This window comes from Mastigoproctus giganteus, chromosome 1 (assembly GCF_048544385.1).
Source record: "Mastigoproctus giganteus isolate SK-2022 chromosome 1, ASM4854438v1, whole genome shotgun sequence".
In the NCBI taxonomy this organism is placed as follows: domain Eukaryota; kingdom Metazoa; phylum Arthropoda; class Arachnida; order Uropygi; family Thelyphonidae; genus Mastigoproctus; species Mastigoproctus giganteus.
The window spans coordinates 85,315,979-85,331,424 of record NC_143575.1 but is presented as its reverse complement, the minus strand read 5'-3'; the positions used below and the strand labels follow the sequence as shown (position 1 = coordinate 85,331,424).

General features: G+C 35.4%; 2 protein-coding genes across 2 annotated transcripts in view; one reads left to right on the top strand and one right to left on the bottom strand.

Moving 5' to 3' along the window:
- The window catches only part of LOC150090960 (heat shock protein 60A-like), a 118,642-nt gene that overhangs the window by 76,289 nt on the left and 26,907 nt on the right, over positions 1-15,446 (top strand). The window contains exon 10 of the mRNA XM_090373599.1: positions 8,190-8,364. Within this exon, the coding sequence (XP_090229725.1) occupies positions 8,190-8,364 (175 nt within the window). The remainder of the gene's footprint in view (positions 1-8,189; positions 8,365-15,446) is intronic.
- LOC150090959 (coenzyme Q-binding protein COQ10 homolog B, mitochondrial) overlaps positions 9,653-15,446 on the bottom strand; it is a 72,070-nt gene continuing 66,276 nt past the window's right edge. The window contains exon 7 of the mRNA XM_090373620.1: positions 9,653-9,703. The gene's annotated coding sequence lies outside the window, so the exon portion shown is untranslated. The remainder of the gene's footprint in view (positions 9,704-15,446) is intronic.

Here is a 15,446-nt window from a genome sequence, read left to right as displayed (position 1 = left end):
CACTTCCTAATTCATTTCACAAATATACGTGGTCTCAATTCTGATCTCAACAATGTCCATTTCCACTTGCAGTCTGCCAAACCCGACGTACTTTGACAGAATCTCAGTTATTGGTTTATCCAACTACTGCTCATCTCAGATGCCCAAATTATTCCCTGTATGATTTCTTTCGCCTCAAAGGTGGTACTTGTGCATATGTCCGTTCTGATATTCCCTGTCAGAGATTTGGCAATTTGGAATCTCTTCTCTTTGATCTTCTCTGGCTTAAAATCCCTCTACCTCATTGTGTCAAATTCATCTGTTGTCTCTACCATTCTCCCAACTCCACTAATCACTTGGAGTTCTTTGACTTTCTCCAGTCCAACTTTCCTAACAGTGAGGTAATTTTCCTTGGTGATTTTAATGTTCACAACTCCAGCAAGCTTCCGTTTTCTAGTCACACCGACACAACTGGTTGAGATGCTGAGGCTTTTGCAATTACTAATGACTAGCACGGATTGTTCATTTACCTACAAGAATACTGGACAATCCTAATCATACAGCCAATATGCTTAATCTTTTTCTCACAAACAACCCATCTAAGTACACGGCCGAAGTGTAAGGTCCTTTAGGTACTTCAGATCACAACTTGGTGATTCTCTTCTTCAATGGAACCTTTATCTCATGGCTATTCCCAACCTCGTGTTGTTTGGCATTACAAGAATGCAAAATGGGATGACCTCCGAGACTTCTTTTCTTCTTTTCCTTGGTCGAATTACTGTTTCAAAACTTCTGATGTCAACATTTGCTCAGATTGTGTCAGTGAAATTATTCTTGCAGGAATGGAATCCTTTATCCCACACTCCACTTTAAAATCTCGTCCTTTAACTAAACCTTGGTTTCCCAATAAATGTGCTAAGGCTGTTCAAGAGAAGAATGTTGCATATCATAATTGGCTTGTTTCTAATTCTCCAGTTTCATTTTCTGCCTACACCAAAGCTCGCAACAATTGTAAAGCAGTTATTAATCAGTCCAAACTAGAGTTTGAACAGGCTAAGAGTAGAAAACTTTCTTCTTGCCCTAATGGTAGCCGAGCATTCTGGTCCCTTGCCAAAGCTATTGGCCGCAACTTTTGCCCATCTCTGCTCCCACCTCTGTCCAAACCAGATGGTTCTATTGCCACTTCAGCCAAGGATAAAGCTGACCTGCTAGCATTCCATTTTTCTTCCAACTCATGTATTAATGATCTTGGTAAAACACCCCCCACCATTCCCAACACGCTCCATTCAATGCCTCCTGTGGTCTTCCATCAGAAGGATTTTGACGAATCTTGATGCTAAGAAAGCTCCAGGTCCCGATGGTATTTCTCCACTTGTTCTCAAAACCTGTTCTCCTAAACTTACTCCTATTCTTTGCAGTGAATAGGAGTAAGTTCTCCTGAACTTACTCCTATTCATTGCAATTACTTCTACTGTTTCTAAAGTAATGGAGAAATCAATTAATGGCCAACTCTTAAACTACCTAGAAACCTTCTGTCTGATCAACGATCGCCAGTATGGATTCCATCACTGTCGATCCACTGGTGATATTCTTGCTTATGTTACCCATTTATGGACTAATTCAATGGAAAGGTTCGGGGAAACACAAGTAGTTGCTCTTGACATCTCAAAGGCTTTCGATCATGTTTGGCATAAAGGTCTTCTAAACAAGCTTCCATCTTATGGTTTGCCAACTGTTTTTAGTAATTGGTTATCCAGTTTTCTCTATGATCGCTCACTGAGGGTGATGGTAGATGGCTCTCTGTCTTCTAACTTCTAGACTAATGCCGGTGTCCCCCCAAGGTTCACTTCTTTACCCCACTCTTTTCCTCTTGTATATTAATGACCTTCTTCCATTGACTGGAAATCCTATCCATAGTTTTTCCGATGATAGCACATGCATTCCACTTTCCATTTTGAGAAACCTTGTCCTGCTCAATCAGCTTCAATTTCTCAAAAATCTGCTAGCAATTCCTTAAATGCAGATCTTCAGGTAATTCTTCAGTGGGGCAAAGACAACTTAGTTGATTTCAACCCTTCTAAAACTCAGTCTTGTCTTATATCTCGCAAAAAGGATTCTTCTGCTCCTATGCTTATCTTTAATGACATTCCGATTTCTAGGAAAAATTATTTATCTCTTTTGGGGATTACCCTGACTTCTAATCTCTCTTGGCACAAGCACATCACAAATATTGCTTCCTCTGCATCTAAAAAACTTGGTTTTCTCTTTCGCTCTCGGCGTTACTTTTCTTCCAAACAGCTGCTCACTCTGTATAAATCGCAAATCCGCCGTGCCGTTGAATATTGTTCCCAAATCTCGGGTGGTGCCCCCAAAACCTCTCTCAGGCTTCTTGATTCCATTCAGAAGAGGGCAGTTAGGTTAATTAATGATTCATCTCTAACAGAGTCTCTCCACTCGTTCTCTCTCATAGACGTACTCTTTCTGCTGCATGCCTCTTCTACAGATACTTCCATGGGCACTGTTCTTTTGAATTGGCTTCTATAATTCCCACTCTCTCTTTCAAAATGGTCCAAACACATGCCACGACCAGCCAACATCCATTTACTGTCCAACTTCAAACTCACAGAACCAACTTTTCATCTTCCTCGTTTATTCATTCAACTGCCGTTTTCTGGAACAACCTTCCTTCATACGTATTTCCTGAAAATTACAGTCTACAGAAGTTCAAGTCCAATGTCAACAAATATCTTCTTTCGTCTTCTCAACCTCCAACCCAAGCACGGTACTAAGTACTATAGGTTCTAATACCGCTTGTTTGGGGTTTAAATAAAAAAAAAAAAAAAAAAAAATATGATATCAAAATTACTTTTTGCATCCAGTTCCTTTGTGACCACATCATATTGTAAGATTGGTCAGACAAGGTTTTCCCTTAACAAATCCGTGCTGTGTTTGAATTATTACTGCAGTCTTGTCTAGATGATCCCGCATTACTTCTTTAACCAGTGACTATTATTTTCCCTGGAACAGAAGTTAAACTAACAGGTGTATAATTACTCATGTCGTCCTTTGATACCACTTTTTAAACTGGGGATACATTCGCACTTCTCCGGTCCATGGGGGCTCCCCTGATCCAAAGATGCTCTCATAATTACGGCCAAGGGTTTGCTTATTTTCTCTGCTGCCTCCCTTAATAAAATTGGATAGATTCCATACACCCAAAGTGCCTTATTTATGTTTAACTTCGACAATTTCTCCTCCACTTTGCTCTCAGTTATTACCAAGTCATTTAGTACCCTGCTAGAGTTTGATAAACTTCTGGTCTCCACTTCCCTACAGAATTCCTTATGTGTGAATGTAGATACAAAATATTCATTTGGCTTTTCAGCTACCTGAGCAGGATCATCAACAGCCGAACCATCAATATCAAGTGGACCAATCTGATTCATCCGCTTCCTTCTAGAATTTACTTAAGTAAAGAAGTCTGCTGTTTTTCTTTGCATCCTTTCCAAAGATTTCTTGTAATCTGCCTTTGTTTGTCTAACCTCCTCTGTGACTTGACCATAGGCTTCTGTGTCACCTGATAATTTATATGCATCCCATGCATTTTGCTTCTCTGCTATAAGTCTCATTAGTTCATCTGACCTCCATTTAAGCCTAAATCTTGAACAGTTTCTTAGTTGGTATGAAAAGCTTATTAGCTTCTGCGATTTATTCCTCGAATTTCTTCCCATTAGAATTTGCTGTTGGTAAAATCACCAGTTGGTTGCACTGTATAGAATTTAAAAACTGTCTGAGACCACCTTAGTCACCTTTATGAAAGTAAAAACTCTTCCCTTTACCCCTGATGGTAGTTACATCTTTAAGTAAATCTCACATCAGTACACTGTAATCACTGACATCTAGTTGTTCCTTTATCTGCAAATTCTTAATGCACGAATAATCACTGCTGATAACCATATCAAGAGTATTTATTACTCCTTCTGGTTGCCTCTCTAATGTGTTTCTGTAGAAAACAATCATCCAGTAAATCCACAAAGGTTTTGCTGGTGTGCGAGTGACCAATCCACAAGTTCCAGTCAATATCTAGGAAGTTAAAATCCCCCATTATAAGATATTCTAATTTACTAGTGCACTCTATTTCTCTTTACAGTTGTTTGTTGTAATCATCAGAGTCATTAGGCCTACAACACACTCCATTCTAATTTTTTCTTTGCAAGTGCTTATGTTGCACCAAACTGACTCGACATTGCACTGGCTACTCATGTCAACTGGATGCACTGCCTTAGATTTTATGTATTTCATAACTAATAGCATAACCCTTCCTATGATATGATATGATTATGATAAGTATTGAGACCCATCTTAAAAATACAAATGCCACAAGCATAATTGGAAATTATATTTGTGGCTTGAAGAAACTGGAAGCATGACTGAGTTCACATCATGCTCTAAGTGTGGGCCATACTATCATAAGTCAATAAAAAAATTATTTTTGTATTAATAGCATAATTTGATTTTTTTTAAAAATTATTTCATGTATGCAATTTTTTCTCATTTACCATATCATTGCTATATTACTACTTGGCATTATATGATAAAATGAAAAAATAGTGTGGCTCAGATTGCTCCAAGTGGGTGGCAGTTCACTAGCGATATGAAGAGCAGATCGTTGCAAGTCAAAGACCACTTCATACATGTTATTAACTATATATCTGATATACTATATATCTAAAGTTTTGTGACTTTAGTTGCCTCAGCCCTTATCCAAAACAACCTAATCCAGTTTCCTTGATGAGGAAAAATTTGTATGATACTGCAAGGATATATATATAATCTTTAATGCCTTTTTATCATAAATGAGAATGACAATCAAAATAATTGATTATGGCATTTTCATAGTTGATTTTATGAAAGAAACAAGAACAAAAAAATTGATCCAATGCTATCAAAACTAAAGCACTGTTAACACATGGCCAATAGTACCCCCGCCACATACACACAACGGTATTATTGGTTGTCATAAAAGTGCTTTATCTTTAGCGGAAGCATTGCATTGCTCAGAATGTTCTCTCTCTCTCTCTCTCTCTATATATATATATATATACCCAATATTATTAAAATAAAATAAAACATAAGCTAGTAGTATGGCAAAAACTGTAGAGCGAAAATTAACATAAAAATAACCCAAAATAAAACGAACGAAAGGGAAAGTAAAGGTAAGACATAAACAGTAGCCGAAAAACCCTATATAATTTAGCACTTTAAATCCAATTAATAAAACTGATATAAAATTTAGAATAATGCCAATCACATAATAATTTAGCGGTAAACAAATCCACGCAACGAAGGAATGATACTAAGATCAAACCGCCGATGCAATAGATTTGCATAGCGGTGGCCCTTATGCAGTGAAAAATATTAAAACAGAAAGCCTAGTACTCGCATGGTCAAACCACACCACTGACAAAACAATAGTTGAAATAGGATATTGCCACTAGCATGGCAAACCAGTAGAGTGAAAATGAACTGAACCAAATAAAATAACAACAGAAAAATATAGTGGGGGGTATATATTTTAATCTTAATCCTATTTTAATTTAGCTTATTATACGCAACATGTAGTGGATTGTGATTTTCTGCTGCCACTGATGTTAGCTTTTCTATTATTTTTCTTATTTATTTTTCGGTAATTTTTATTTCTTTATTTAATTTTTGGATTAATTTGATCATATTTAAATGGGGTAGTGTGACGATGTGCTAACGCTGCGTTCGTACCGCCATCTATAGCCTAATTTGTTTCTATATATTTTCAGTTCAACTATTGTTTTGTCAGTGGTGTGGTTTGGCCATGCGGATACTAGGCTCTCTGTTTTAATATTTTTCACTGCACAAGGACCACCGCTATGTAAATCTATTGCATCGGCGGTTTGATCTTAGTATCATTCCATCGTTGCATGGATTTGTTTCGCGTTCGAAATGTAGCCTCATGGTCCTCTGTCGAGATGGGGCATAATGGTCAGTCTATTTTATTTTATTTTTTTTAATTTTCAGTTTATTTGGTCATGTAATGTTGTTAGTTTACGTTTCCACATTAGTAATATTTCACATAATTCGGAAACGGGTGCTTACTAGGGGGGGGAGCCACTAAATTTATTTTAATTGGCTTAATTTCTAGATTATTTTAGGAATGTTGCTTCAACACTACCCTTTACTTCTTTACTCCCCCCCCCTATATTTTTCTGTTATTGTTATTTTATTTGGTTCAGTTCATTTTCACTCTACTTATTTGCCATGTTACTGGCAATATCCTATTTTAATTTAGCTTTTTTTTATGTGTGTATATATATATATATATATATATAGCATTCTGGATAATATTTCTGCTTAGTCACTGTTGTTGTTGATTTCATAATCAACTAACTTGCATATGATCAATTATTAATCATTTGATTATGAAAGTCATTCGATTATGTCCATCACTACTCTTGAGATATCTCATATCCTCATTTTAATCAAACATTTGCTTATCCTCATCTTCCAAGGTCTTCATTAATTGAACAGTGAAAACAAAACAAAGCCAACTAAGTATATTTTGTGTTATGTTATATAACAATATAATTGTGTTATATTATATAATTTATGTTATATTCTTATAAATATGAAAGAGTTGATTTTAAATAACTCTTACACAAGGGAATAAGTATTTACCCTCACCTAGAAAGATCTGAGTTGGCTATATGGTCAATATAGCCAACTCAAGCTATATTGATCATAAATTTGGCTGGCAATTTCATCCTTCTATGTAGCTACTTTCTAGGGCTACAAATTTTCCTACTTAGAGATATGCTCTTTCTGGCCTCTTGAATAGACTCACTTTGAGCAGAAAACCAGGTTTCACTGCACTTCATTAATTACCTCCTGATGAGTCAGAAATCTGTAGCCTCATAATGATTTCTTCAGTTTAGGTTAGAGGAAGGAGTCTGAAGGTTGGGAGGATAACGTGGGTGCTACATATTTTCAAAGCCACACCTGATTCTAAGTGCACTGTGAGATCAGCCTTGTGAGCAGGAGCATTGTCAACCAGGTGGTGAGCACCTTTGGATAGCTTCACTTAACTTTCCCAGGATGTTTCTGTAGTACTCTATGGTGATGCTGTTGCCTTTTTTTGTAAGTAATTTGTGAGGATAATGCCTTTAGATTCCCCAATGACTGCAACATGACCTTGTTGGCAGACAACCGAACTTCAGCTTTTTTGGGGATTGGTGAAGATGAACATTCCCGTTGTTTGCTCATCTGTTTTGTTTCAGGGTCATAGTGAGGTACCTAGCATTCATCCATCATTGCAATCTTGGAACCCATTGTGCTGCCATCTTAGATATGTCAGGAACTCTTGCATTATGGTGCAGACAGACTCAGGGCTAATGTTGACTTCATTTGTTATAAAATTTATAATCACATGCGTGTCATGATCCACTTTATTCACAATGGCAGGGTTGGTGGCTGAGATGGGTTCTCCTTCTTGGGTCATTGCCCACACCTGAATTGTCTTTTCTAATTTTTCACAGTCTCGCATAATGGGTAATCCTCCCATATACAGCTTTTATCTCCTTGCAGATGTTTTGCTTCCTTTGCCTTTCAAATGAAGAAATTTTATAACAGACTGGACCTCAGCCTTCTCCAGCATACCACCTCTCACTGTATTCGTATCTAGTTCGCTACTTAGTAGTGAATTTATAATACATAATACAAACCCCTAACTCAAATATTTGTAGGAAAAGGTAAATACTTATTGACTACCCCTCATATTATCTTGAATTGCTTGAATAGACAGACCTTGAATAACTGTAAAATGAAAACATTGTATACTGTAAATAATCAAAGACCATTAAAGAAGCTATAATACTATCAAGCAGCATGTGCAAAGAAGCAGTGAGAGTTCAGTAGCAGGTATGAAGTAGCGCAAGTTAATATTAAGCAGGTAACAAAATTGAAAATAACCATGAGTAGCATTAAACAGTGTTTTAACATAGAATGACAAGTTAACTTGATTCTACATTGGAAATGTTTCTAAATATGAGCTTATGTCCATTCTGTTTCAAAGGAGTGATCCTATTTTAGTAATTTAAAAAAAAAAAAAAAAAAACAGTTATTACCAAACTATTAGTTTTGTGTCTAAAAGTGCTAACAGTCTTTTTTTAAAATTAATAAAGGTAGGAGGATCTAGTGAGGTAGAAGTTAATGAGAAAAAAGATCGGGTAAATGATGCCCTTAATGCTACCAGAGCAGCAGTTGAAGAAGGTATTGTTGCAGGTGGTGGAACTGCACTTCTAAGGTGCATTCCTGCTTTAGATGATATTAAGTTAGAAAATGAAGATCAAAAGACAGGTATGATATTATTATGAGTTTTAAAGATTCAACTTAATGAAGGTTTTAATTATGTATTATATTTCTTTCATTTTGCACTGTGTATAAAGATGAAAGATGATATATCTAATACAACACTGCACTGGTTTCAAATGTTAGCTATGAAGTGCATAGGGAAATATTTAAATTTTGTATTACCAGACCAGGGGTGACTCACCCTGTAGTTCTTGATATGGTTAGGGTGAATGACGGCATGCCCTGCTAGTGAGATTGATGAAACATGTGTGACTGATGAAACAGATGCTGACAACAATCTGCCCTATTGATATTATGAAAGAAGTTGCCCACAGGTTGGTGTAGTGATCATCTTTACAAATGCCTTTTCCATTATGGAAGTAGGGCAGACTGGGTAGTTGTGTAAGGCAGTGTTTCCCAAACCTGTGGTCCACATAAATTATGAAAGTGGCCTGCCAGAGTTGATAATAAAACAGCATTTTTTTTTTTTTTGCTATGGGCAACAGTTCCATTAACAACATAATGTATACTGCATATGTTAAGTATGAGTACATATCATTGTATTTAAAAATTGTTATTAATATATTTTCATGTATAGTTTAATATTTTTTGTGGGCTGTGGCCTCTAGAATATAAAAGTGGCTTGTATCTATAAAAAGGTTGGGAAGCACTGGCCTATGGCACAAGTTAGACCATTCAGAGGTACCTCTTGGCACTTCTCATGAAAGACAATCTGAACAGTTCGCCATTCATATTAGCTCAAAAGTTGGCATTTAGTAAACACCATCTTCCTCTATTTTTTTCTTGTGTAAAATTTCCTGATTTTAGAGTTGTGCCTAGTCCTTTATGTAATTCAGCCATTTCCTTTTGTCACTTCCTTTTGCCACTTCCCTTTTATTGCAGATCTCATCCTTCTACTGTTAGCTTGGATATTTCATAAGTTTTCTCTTTCATGATGTCCACATTATCAGATTTTTTTCAATGTTTAATGTTTTCAGTAGTTCTGTTAAAATTTTTAATAGGCTAAGTTGGAAGTCTAAAATAAAACTAAAAGCCTGGTAGAATAAAATTGATATGAAAAGCAGAAATTTTGTAGTAGTTCATCTAAGCAGTATATTTTTCAACAGACAACTCAGAAATGTGTGTACAGTTACTGTTATTTAAAACTTTGGCCTATAAGCTTGAAAAGCAGGGAGTTTTATTTGTTAAACTTAAGGCTTACAACATGGTGCTGGAAACTACTTTATCTATGATTCTTAATTGTGGACTTTATAGCATTTTGCTCACCTTTAACTTTATTGTAGTTTCTGCAGAAAGAAAATTCCTGAGCATCATTTTCTAAGCCCTAAGTAAAAAAAAAAAAGGGGGGGGGAGGTACAACTATGTTAGCCATTTATTTACTTATTTATCATACCACAATACCATTTCCCATTTACTGTGTGAGAAAAGAAATCAAAATTACAAAAACTATACAGTGATATGAATTTATATGCAGTAAATTAAAATTACTTGCATTGCATTAAAATTAATAAAATTTTGGAATACCAGAGAATATTGATAAAACATGTACATGTCTTTTAATTTTAAGAATTAATTTGGAAAAAAAAAAAGAGAGAGAGAGCAAAATGTAACAACTTTTATGCATGAATGGAGAGGATCTTGTTTCTGCACATCTGTCGTATTGTACGTTCATTCCTCCAATCAGCATGTGGCAACCAACATAATAGCCATGGTATATGGATACCTTATACAATATGTATGGAGAAGAAAAAAAAAAAAAAAAGAAATAATTGCTAGATTTCTATATGTGTGATTTTAATAAAATTTGGAAAGGCCTAACAAATCATTGCAGACCAGATATAAAATTTCATTAAAATACTATCCACTAAGAGTTATTCACTATGGGTGGACAGATAGAGAAATAATAATTGTAGATTTCTAATTGTAAAGAAATTTGAGATGACTCAACAAGTCTTATCTAAGACAACTACATATAAAACTTCATCAGAATTCATCCACTGGGAGTTGAGTTCTTACATGTGGACAGATAGATAAATAAATAATAATTGCAGGAATTTTATTTGTATGAGTGTAACCTAAAAAAGGATATAAAAACATCTAAACATTAAGTAAATAACATATGGGATTGAACCTGCCATTGTTAGTTTGAAATTTTAAATAAAATTTAAAATAAAGGTTTAAAATAAACCTCTATTTAAAATTTTTTTACATTTATAGAAAAATTTCTACTTTTAAATTTCTAGTTTTACATTTTTAGAAAAATAAACTTGGTGTTGTAACATAAATAAGGAATTAGGTAAAAACTGATACAAATACACTGGGTAAAAACAAATTTTTTTTTGTACAGCTACAGTAAACAGTTGCAGAACTTCATGAACAACCAATTTCAAATATTATACAGTAAACCCCGCTATTCGCGGTCGCTGATTTAATATAAAATGAAACCTAAAAAAATGTGAATTTTAAAGTGCTGTGAACATTTTCCGTCATAAAAAAACATGGGCATGGCTAAAATTATCTTTCACCATCAAAACAGTGCTGGGTGGGTGGGTGGGTGGGGGGGTGACAAAATCGCGAGAGTGATGTTTCTCGCTAATCCTTGTTCAGTATGTGTTATGCGCTTGTCATGGAAGGTTTCGTCGTTTGCTTTTAATTTATATGCTTATAAATTGAATAAATTTATCAATTTATAAATTGATATGCTTACAAAAATGATAAATCTACCGTTTTGCAGTGTAAAACAGACTTTTTCGAGCGTGTTAACGGAAGAAAGTGACTTTACTGTGGACAAGTTCTTTCTAGCCTGTACAAAAATATGGCTACGAATAACAAGGGAAATGTGAAAAGATCAAAGAAGGTGATGACATTAGCAAATAAAATTGAGTTATTAGACAAAATTTCTAATAGTGAAAGTGTCTCCTCAGTGGCAAAACATTATAAAATCAATGAGTCAATGGTACGATCAATCAAGAAATCGGAAGAAAAAATCCGCCGTAGTGTCCGTGAAAATGCGCTAATTGCTTCAAAAATTTGCTCTGTAATTCGTGATGTTAAATTAGAAAAAATGGAAAAGGCTTTAAATCTGTGGAGAGAAGACCGAACTCAAAATAAAATTCCGTTAAGTTCACTCATCATTCGTGAAAAGGCAAAACTCCTTTATCAACACTTCAGCGAAACTGGTGATAGCACTGGCGGGATAAGTTTTTTTGCTAGCAAAGACGCTGGTTTGAAAGATTTGTTTGACATTTCTAATAAATATTACATTTAAATTGTTTCTTGTTTTCATTTTGATGCCATATGCTTGCATTTAACTATGTACATAGTCATAATATGAAGGTACATATAATACATGCATAGACAAAATTTTAGACTAGTTTTTCTTATATATTTCATACTTTGGAACGGAACCCCTTTATTACTATGGGAGCCATAACTCAGTATTCGCGACATTTCTCAGGAATGTAACCCCCGCGAATAGCGGAGGTTTACTGTATATACCTACATATTATTTGTATTAATATTCTTGTATAAACTACATTACACTTAATATTAAACACAATTTATTTCTCTGTAATTAAAAACAACACTATTTAATAATACGGACGATTTCAATTAGTCTTTATTTGTGAAACTTAAAATTGATGCTTGTATTAAAGATTTCGCTTTGATATTTCTTAAGTTTCCCCTTAAAACACTCATATGTTAAGTCTCATTACTTACCTCAGTTCCTTCAAAAAAATTGACTAATGTGTCCATTGCACCTTGAGCTTGTGAGATTGTCAGCACTGATTTTGATTCACTTTCTCACTTTCAATTGTCATCTTATCATCATCACAATTATCATCTTTGTTGAGCACAGCATCTACAATGTCACTGTCTGTAGGAAAACCATTAGTTAATAAGTTGTCATCGACTCGTACAAATTCATCGATGTTATCTGTATTTAAACCTACAACATTGTTACGTAGCAACCATTTGGATAATGGTAAGTTGTTTTCTTCATTTCCTCTTCATCTACAATTGAAATTTTATTTCAATTTCTTGTATTGTAATAATTCGATATGGTTGTCAAAGTAATGTTGTTCCATGCATCATTCAATAAATTGATAGCATCCAATATCGATATATTGGAACAGAAACACGTTTCTGTTCTTTCACTGATCAGACATAGAACTAGAAATCGTTTATAAAATTCTTTCAAACTCTTGATTACACCTATGTCCATTGGTTGTAAAATTGATGTCGCATTGGGAGGCAGAAACACTAGCTTAAATGTTGGATAAATTTTGAATCTGGGGATGTGCAGGACAGTTATCAACTAACAATAAAATATTTTTCTTCTTTTTGAATAGCTCCTTATTCCAATCATTTGCATATTGCCGAAAAATATCCGAAGTCATCCAAGCTTTCTTGTTTGCAGTGTAATTCACAGGAAGTTTCCTTGCATTTTTAAGACACCAAAGTTTTAACGATTTTCTGATAACAAACAGTTTTTTTTTTTATCAGTTCCTGTCACATTTGCTCATATGAGCACTGTCAAGCAAGCCTTTGAATTTTTCCCACCAACACATTTTTTCCCTTTGAATTTAAATGTATTGTGAGGTGTCAAATTATAAAAAGTCCTCTTTTGTCGGCATTATAGTAGTAGTAATAGACATGTGATGCAAGAAAGCAAGTATATGAGCTTATGTTATTAGCCAAAAAAAACTCAAAAGTATGTCCAGTTCCTCCTTGAATTTATTTAAACTATCAACTTCCACAACAGATGGAAGTTTGTTCCAGCAATTAACCACCCACTGGCTAAAGGAAAATTTCCACACATCTATTCTACAATTGTCATTCCTCATTTTGAATTTATGCCCCCTCAGGTTCGTAATCTGAGCAAGAGGAAGAATCCCATCAGAATTCAGCATGCTCAACCCATTCAAAGCCCTATGCACCTCAGTCAGATCACCTCGCAGGTGCCTAGTCTCCAGCCGCTGCAATTTGCAGAACTTAGCCTTTCTTGGTAAAAGAACCCCTTAATTCCCCTCACCAATCTTGTTGCCCTTCTCTGTACAAGCTCAAGCAACTCTACATCCTTCCTAAAACGAGGCTTCCAGACCTGTACGCAGTACTCAAGGCGCGGTCTGACCATTGCCATATACAAAGAGATAATCACCCCCTTTTCCCTGCTAGCAAAACTCCTGTATATCATTGACAATAACCCATGACCTACTCAAGCAGCCTGTCTGCATTGTTCAGAAAACTTAATATCTGACTGCACAATCGCTCCCAGATCTTTTTCATTTTCTACCACCCCTAAGTGTAGCACCACACAGTTGGTACGTTCCTCTGGGGTTACTTCTACCCATATGCAGTACTTTGCATTTGTCAATGTTAAACTTCAGTTGCCACTTCTCAGCTCATCTGCCCAAGTTTTCTAGATGCTGTTGCAGTAGCACAACTGCTGTAGATGTCTCCATCATTGAAATCTTTCCTGATTTCTGCCCAAACATGGTCAATCCATTCATTTGCCATTATTGGCTCTGCAGATCGAGATTCTCCACTAATTTTTTCATAAACAATGTTATGTCGGTTTTTATATCAATCCAGCCAACTGTTGTTACACACAAAATTATCACGTCCAAATTGTTTAGCAAATTTTTTCGCTTGAGCCTTCAAGATCGAACCGTTTACTGAAAATCCTGCACTTCTTTGTGTGGTGAAGCAATGCTTCCTCAACACTTATAACCTTGTACTTTCTAAATTTTTTTTTTCCCCCCCTGGTTATGTTCTTTTCCAGGGAAAATATGTATACATCTTTATTCTTCCACAATGTCAATACACTTGAAGAGGATAAAGAAAACTTTTTCCACATTTCAACATTTTTTGCACCACATTCACATTCTAACATGAATAATTTCGACTTTTTTGCGAATTGAGAGACGCTTTCTCTCAATTTGCGAGAAAGACATGTTTCTGAAGGGTTTGTTTCTAACTGATTTTACTTTAAAATGATAAAGTGATTTGCATACAAAGTTTTTAGAACTCCCGAAATGCATACAAAGATCTTAGAAGTCCCAAAATAAATTTATGGTTCACTGAATACAAGACAATCTGTAAATAGGGTAATGCGGCAAGCAGAATGCCAATGCACTACTGTATAGCCCCATCCCCAGAGGACAAGGTCATAAACCGGCTGCTAATCTGATGCAGGTGGTCATAAAGCCAAGTTGCCCTTTTCATTTTCGTCTATTCCAAGAATTGGGTTTTTCTGACTCTGACTACCCGAGCAATTAAGAATGTTTGCATAGTTACCTAAATTTTTTCGGTATATCCATGTAGTACGCTCATTATAACAGTGAGTGATTGTATGGGAATATGCGTAAATTAAAGTCATTATGGCTTTGCTCGTTACAGCCTTGATCTTGTTATTTCTGTGCTCATTATAATCAAGTTTGACTGTATCCTGATATATCACCCACAATAAGACCAGATCATCCAAAATCATGCAATAAAAGAAGCAGTAAGGCTTTTTGTGATTGCAGCCTTTGCTGGACCATCCACTTCAACAGTTCACAAGCAATCAGAAAATTATATGTGCTGAACTTAAATAAGCAAGAAGAGTTGAATGACTTAGTTTATGATTTAAACTTATCTAAAGAACAAGCAGAAGCCCCTTAGTTCTAAGTTACAACAGTGGAACTTACTTGAAGCAGTGACTAAAATTACAGTATATTAAAAACATTACAAAGTGATATCAAAATATTTTATTACACTGTTGTTTCCTTTCTTAAAATAGGCAAACTTTACTAATTTTGGGTGGAGAAAAACGAATATGACTTCAGAAATTTTTTATTAGCTCTAGTTTTTGAGATACAGTACTTTCACTACCATCTAAGAATATGCCGACCGGCTAGCCGAGTGGGTCAAGTACCTTCCCGGCAACCCAAAGGTCGCGGGTTTGATTCCCGCCTCGGGCTTGGATCAAAGTACTGCAAAAACCTTGGGAGGTGCAATATGGCCACAGAAGCCGATGCGCCAACAACTACCAAAAAAAAAAAAAAAAAAATATATCTAAGAAT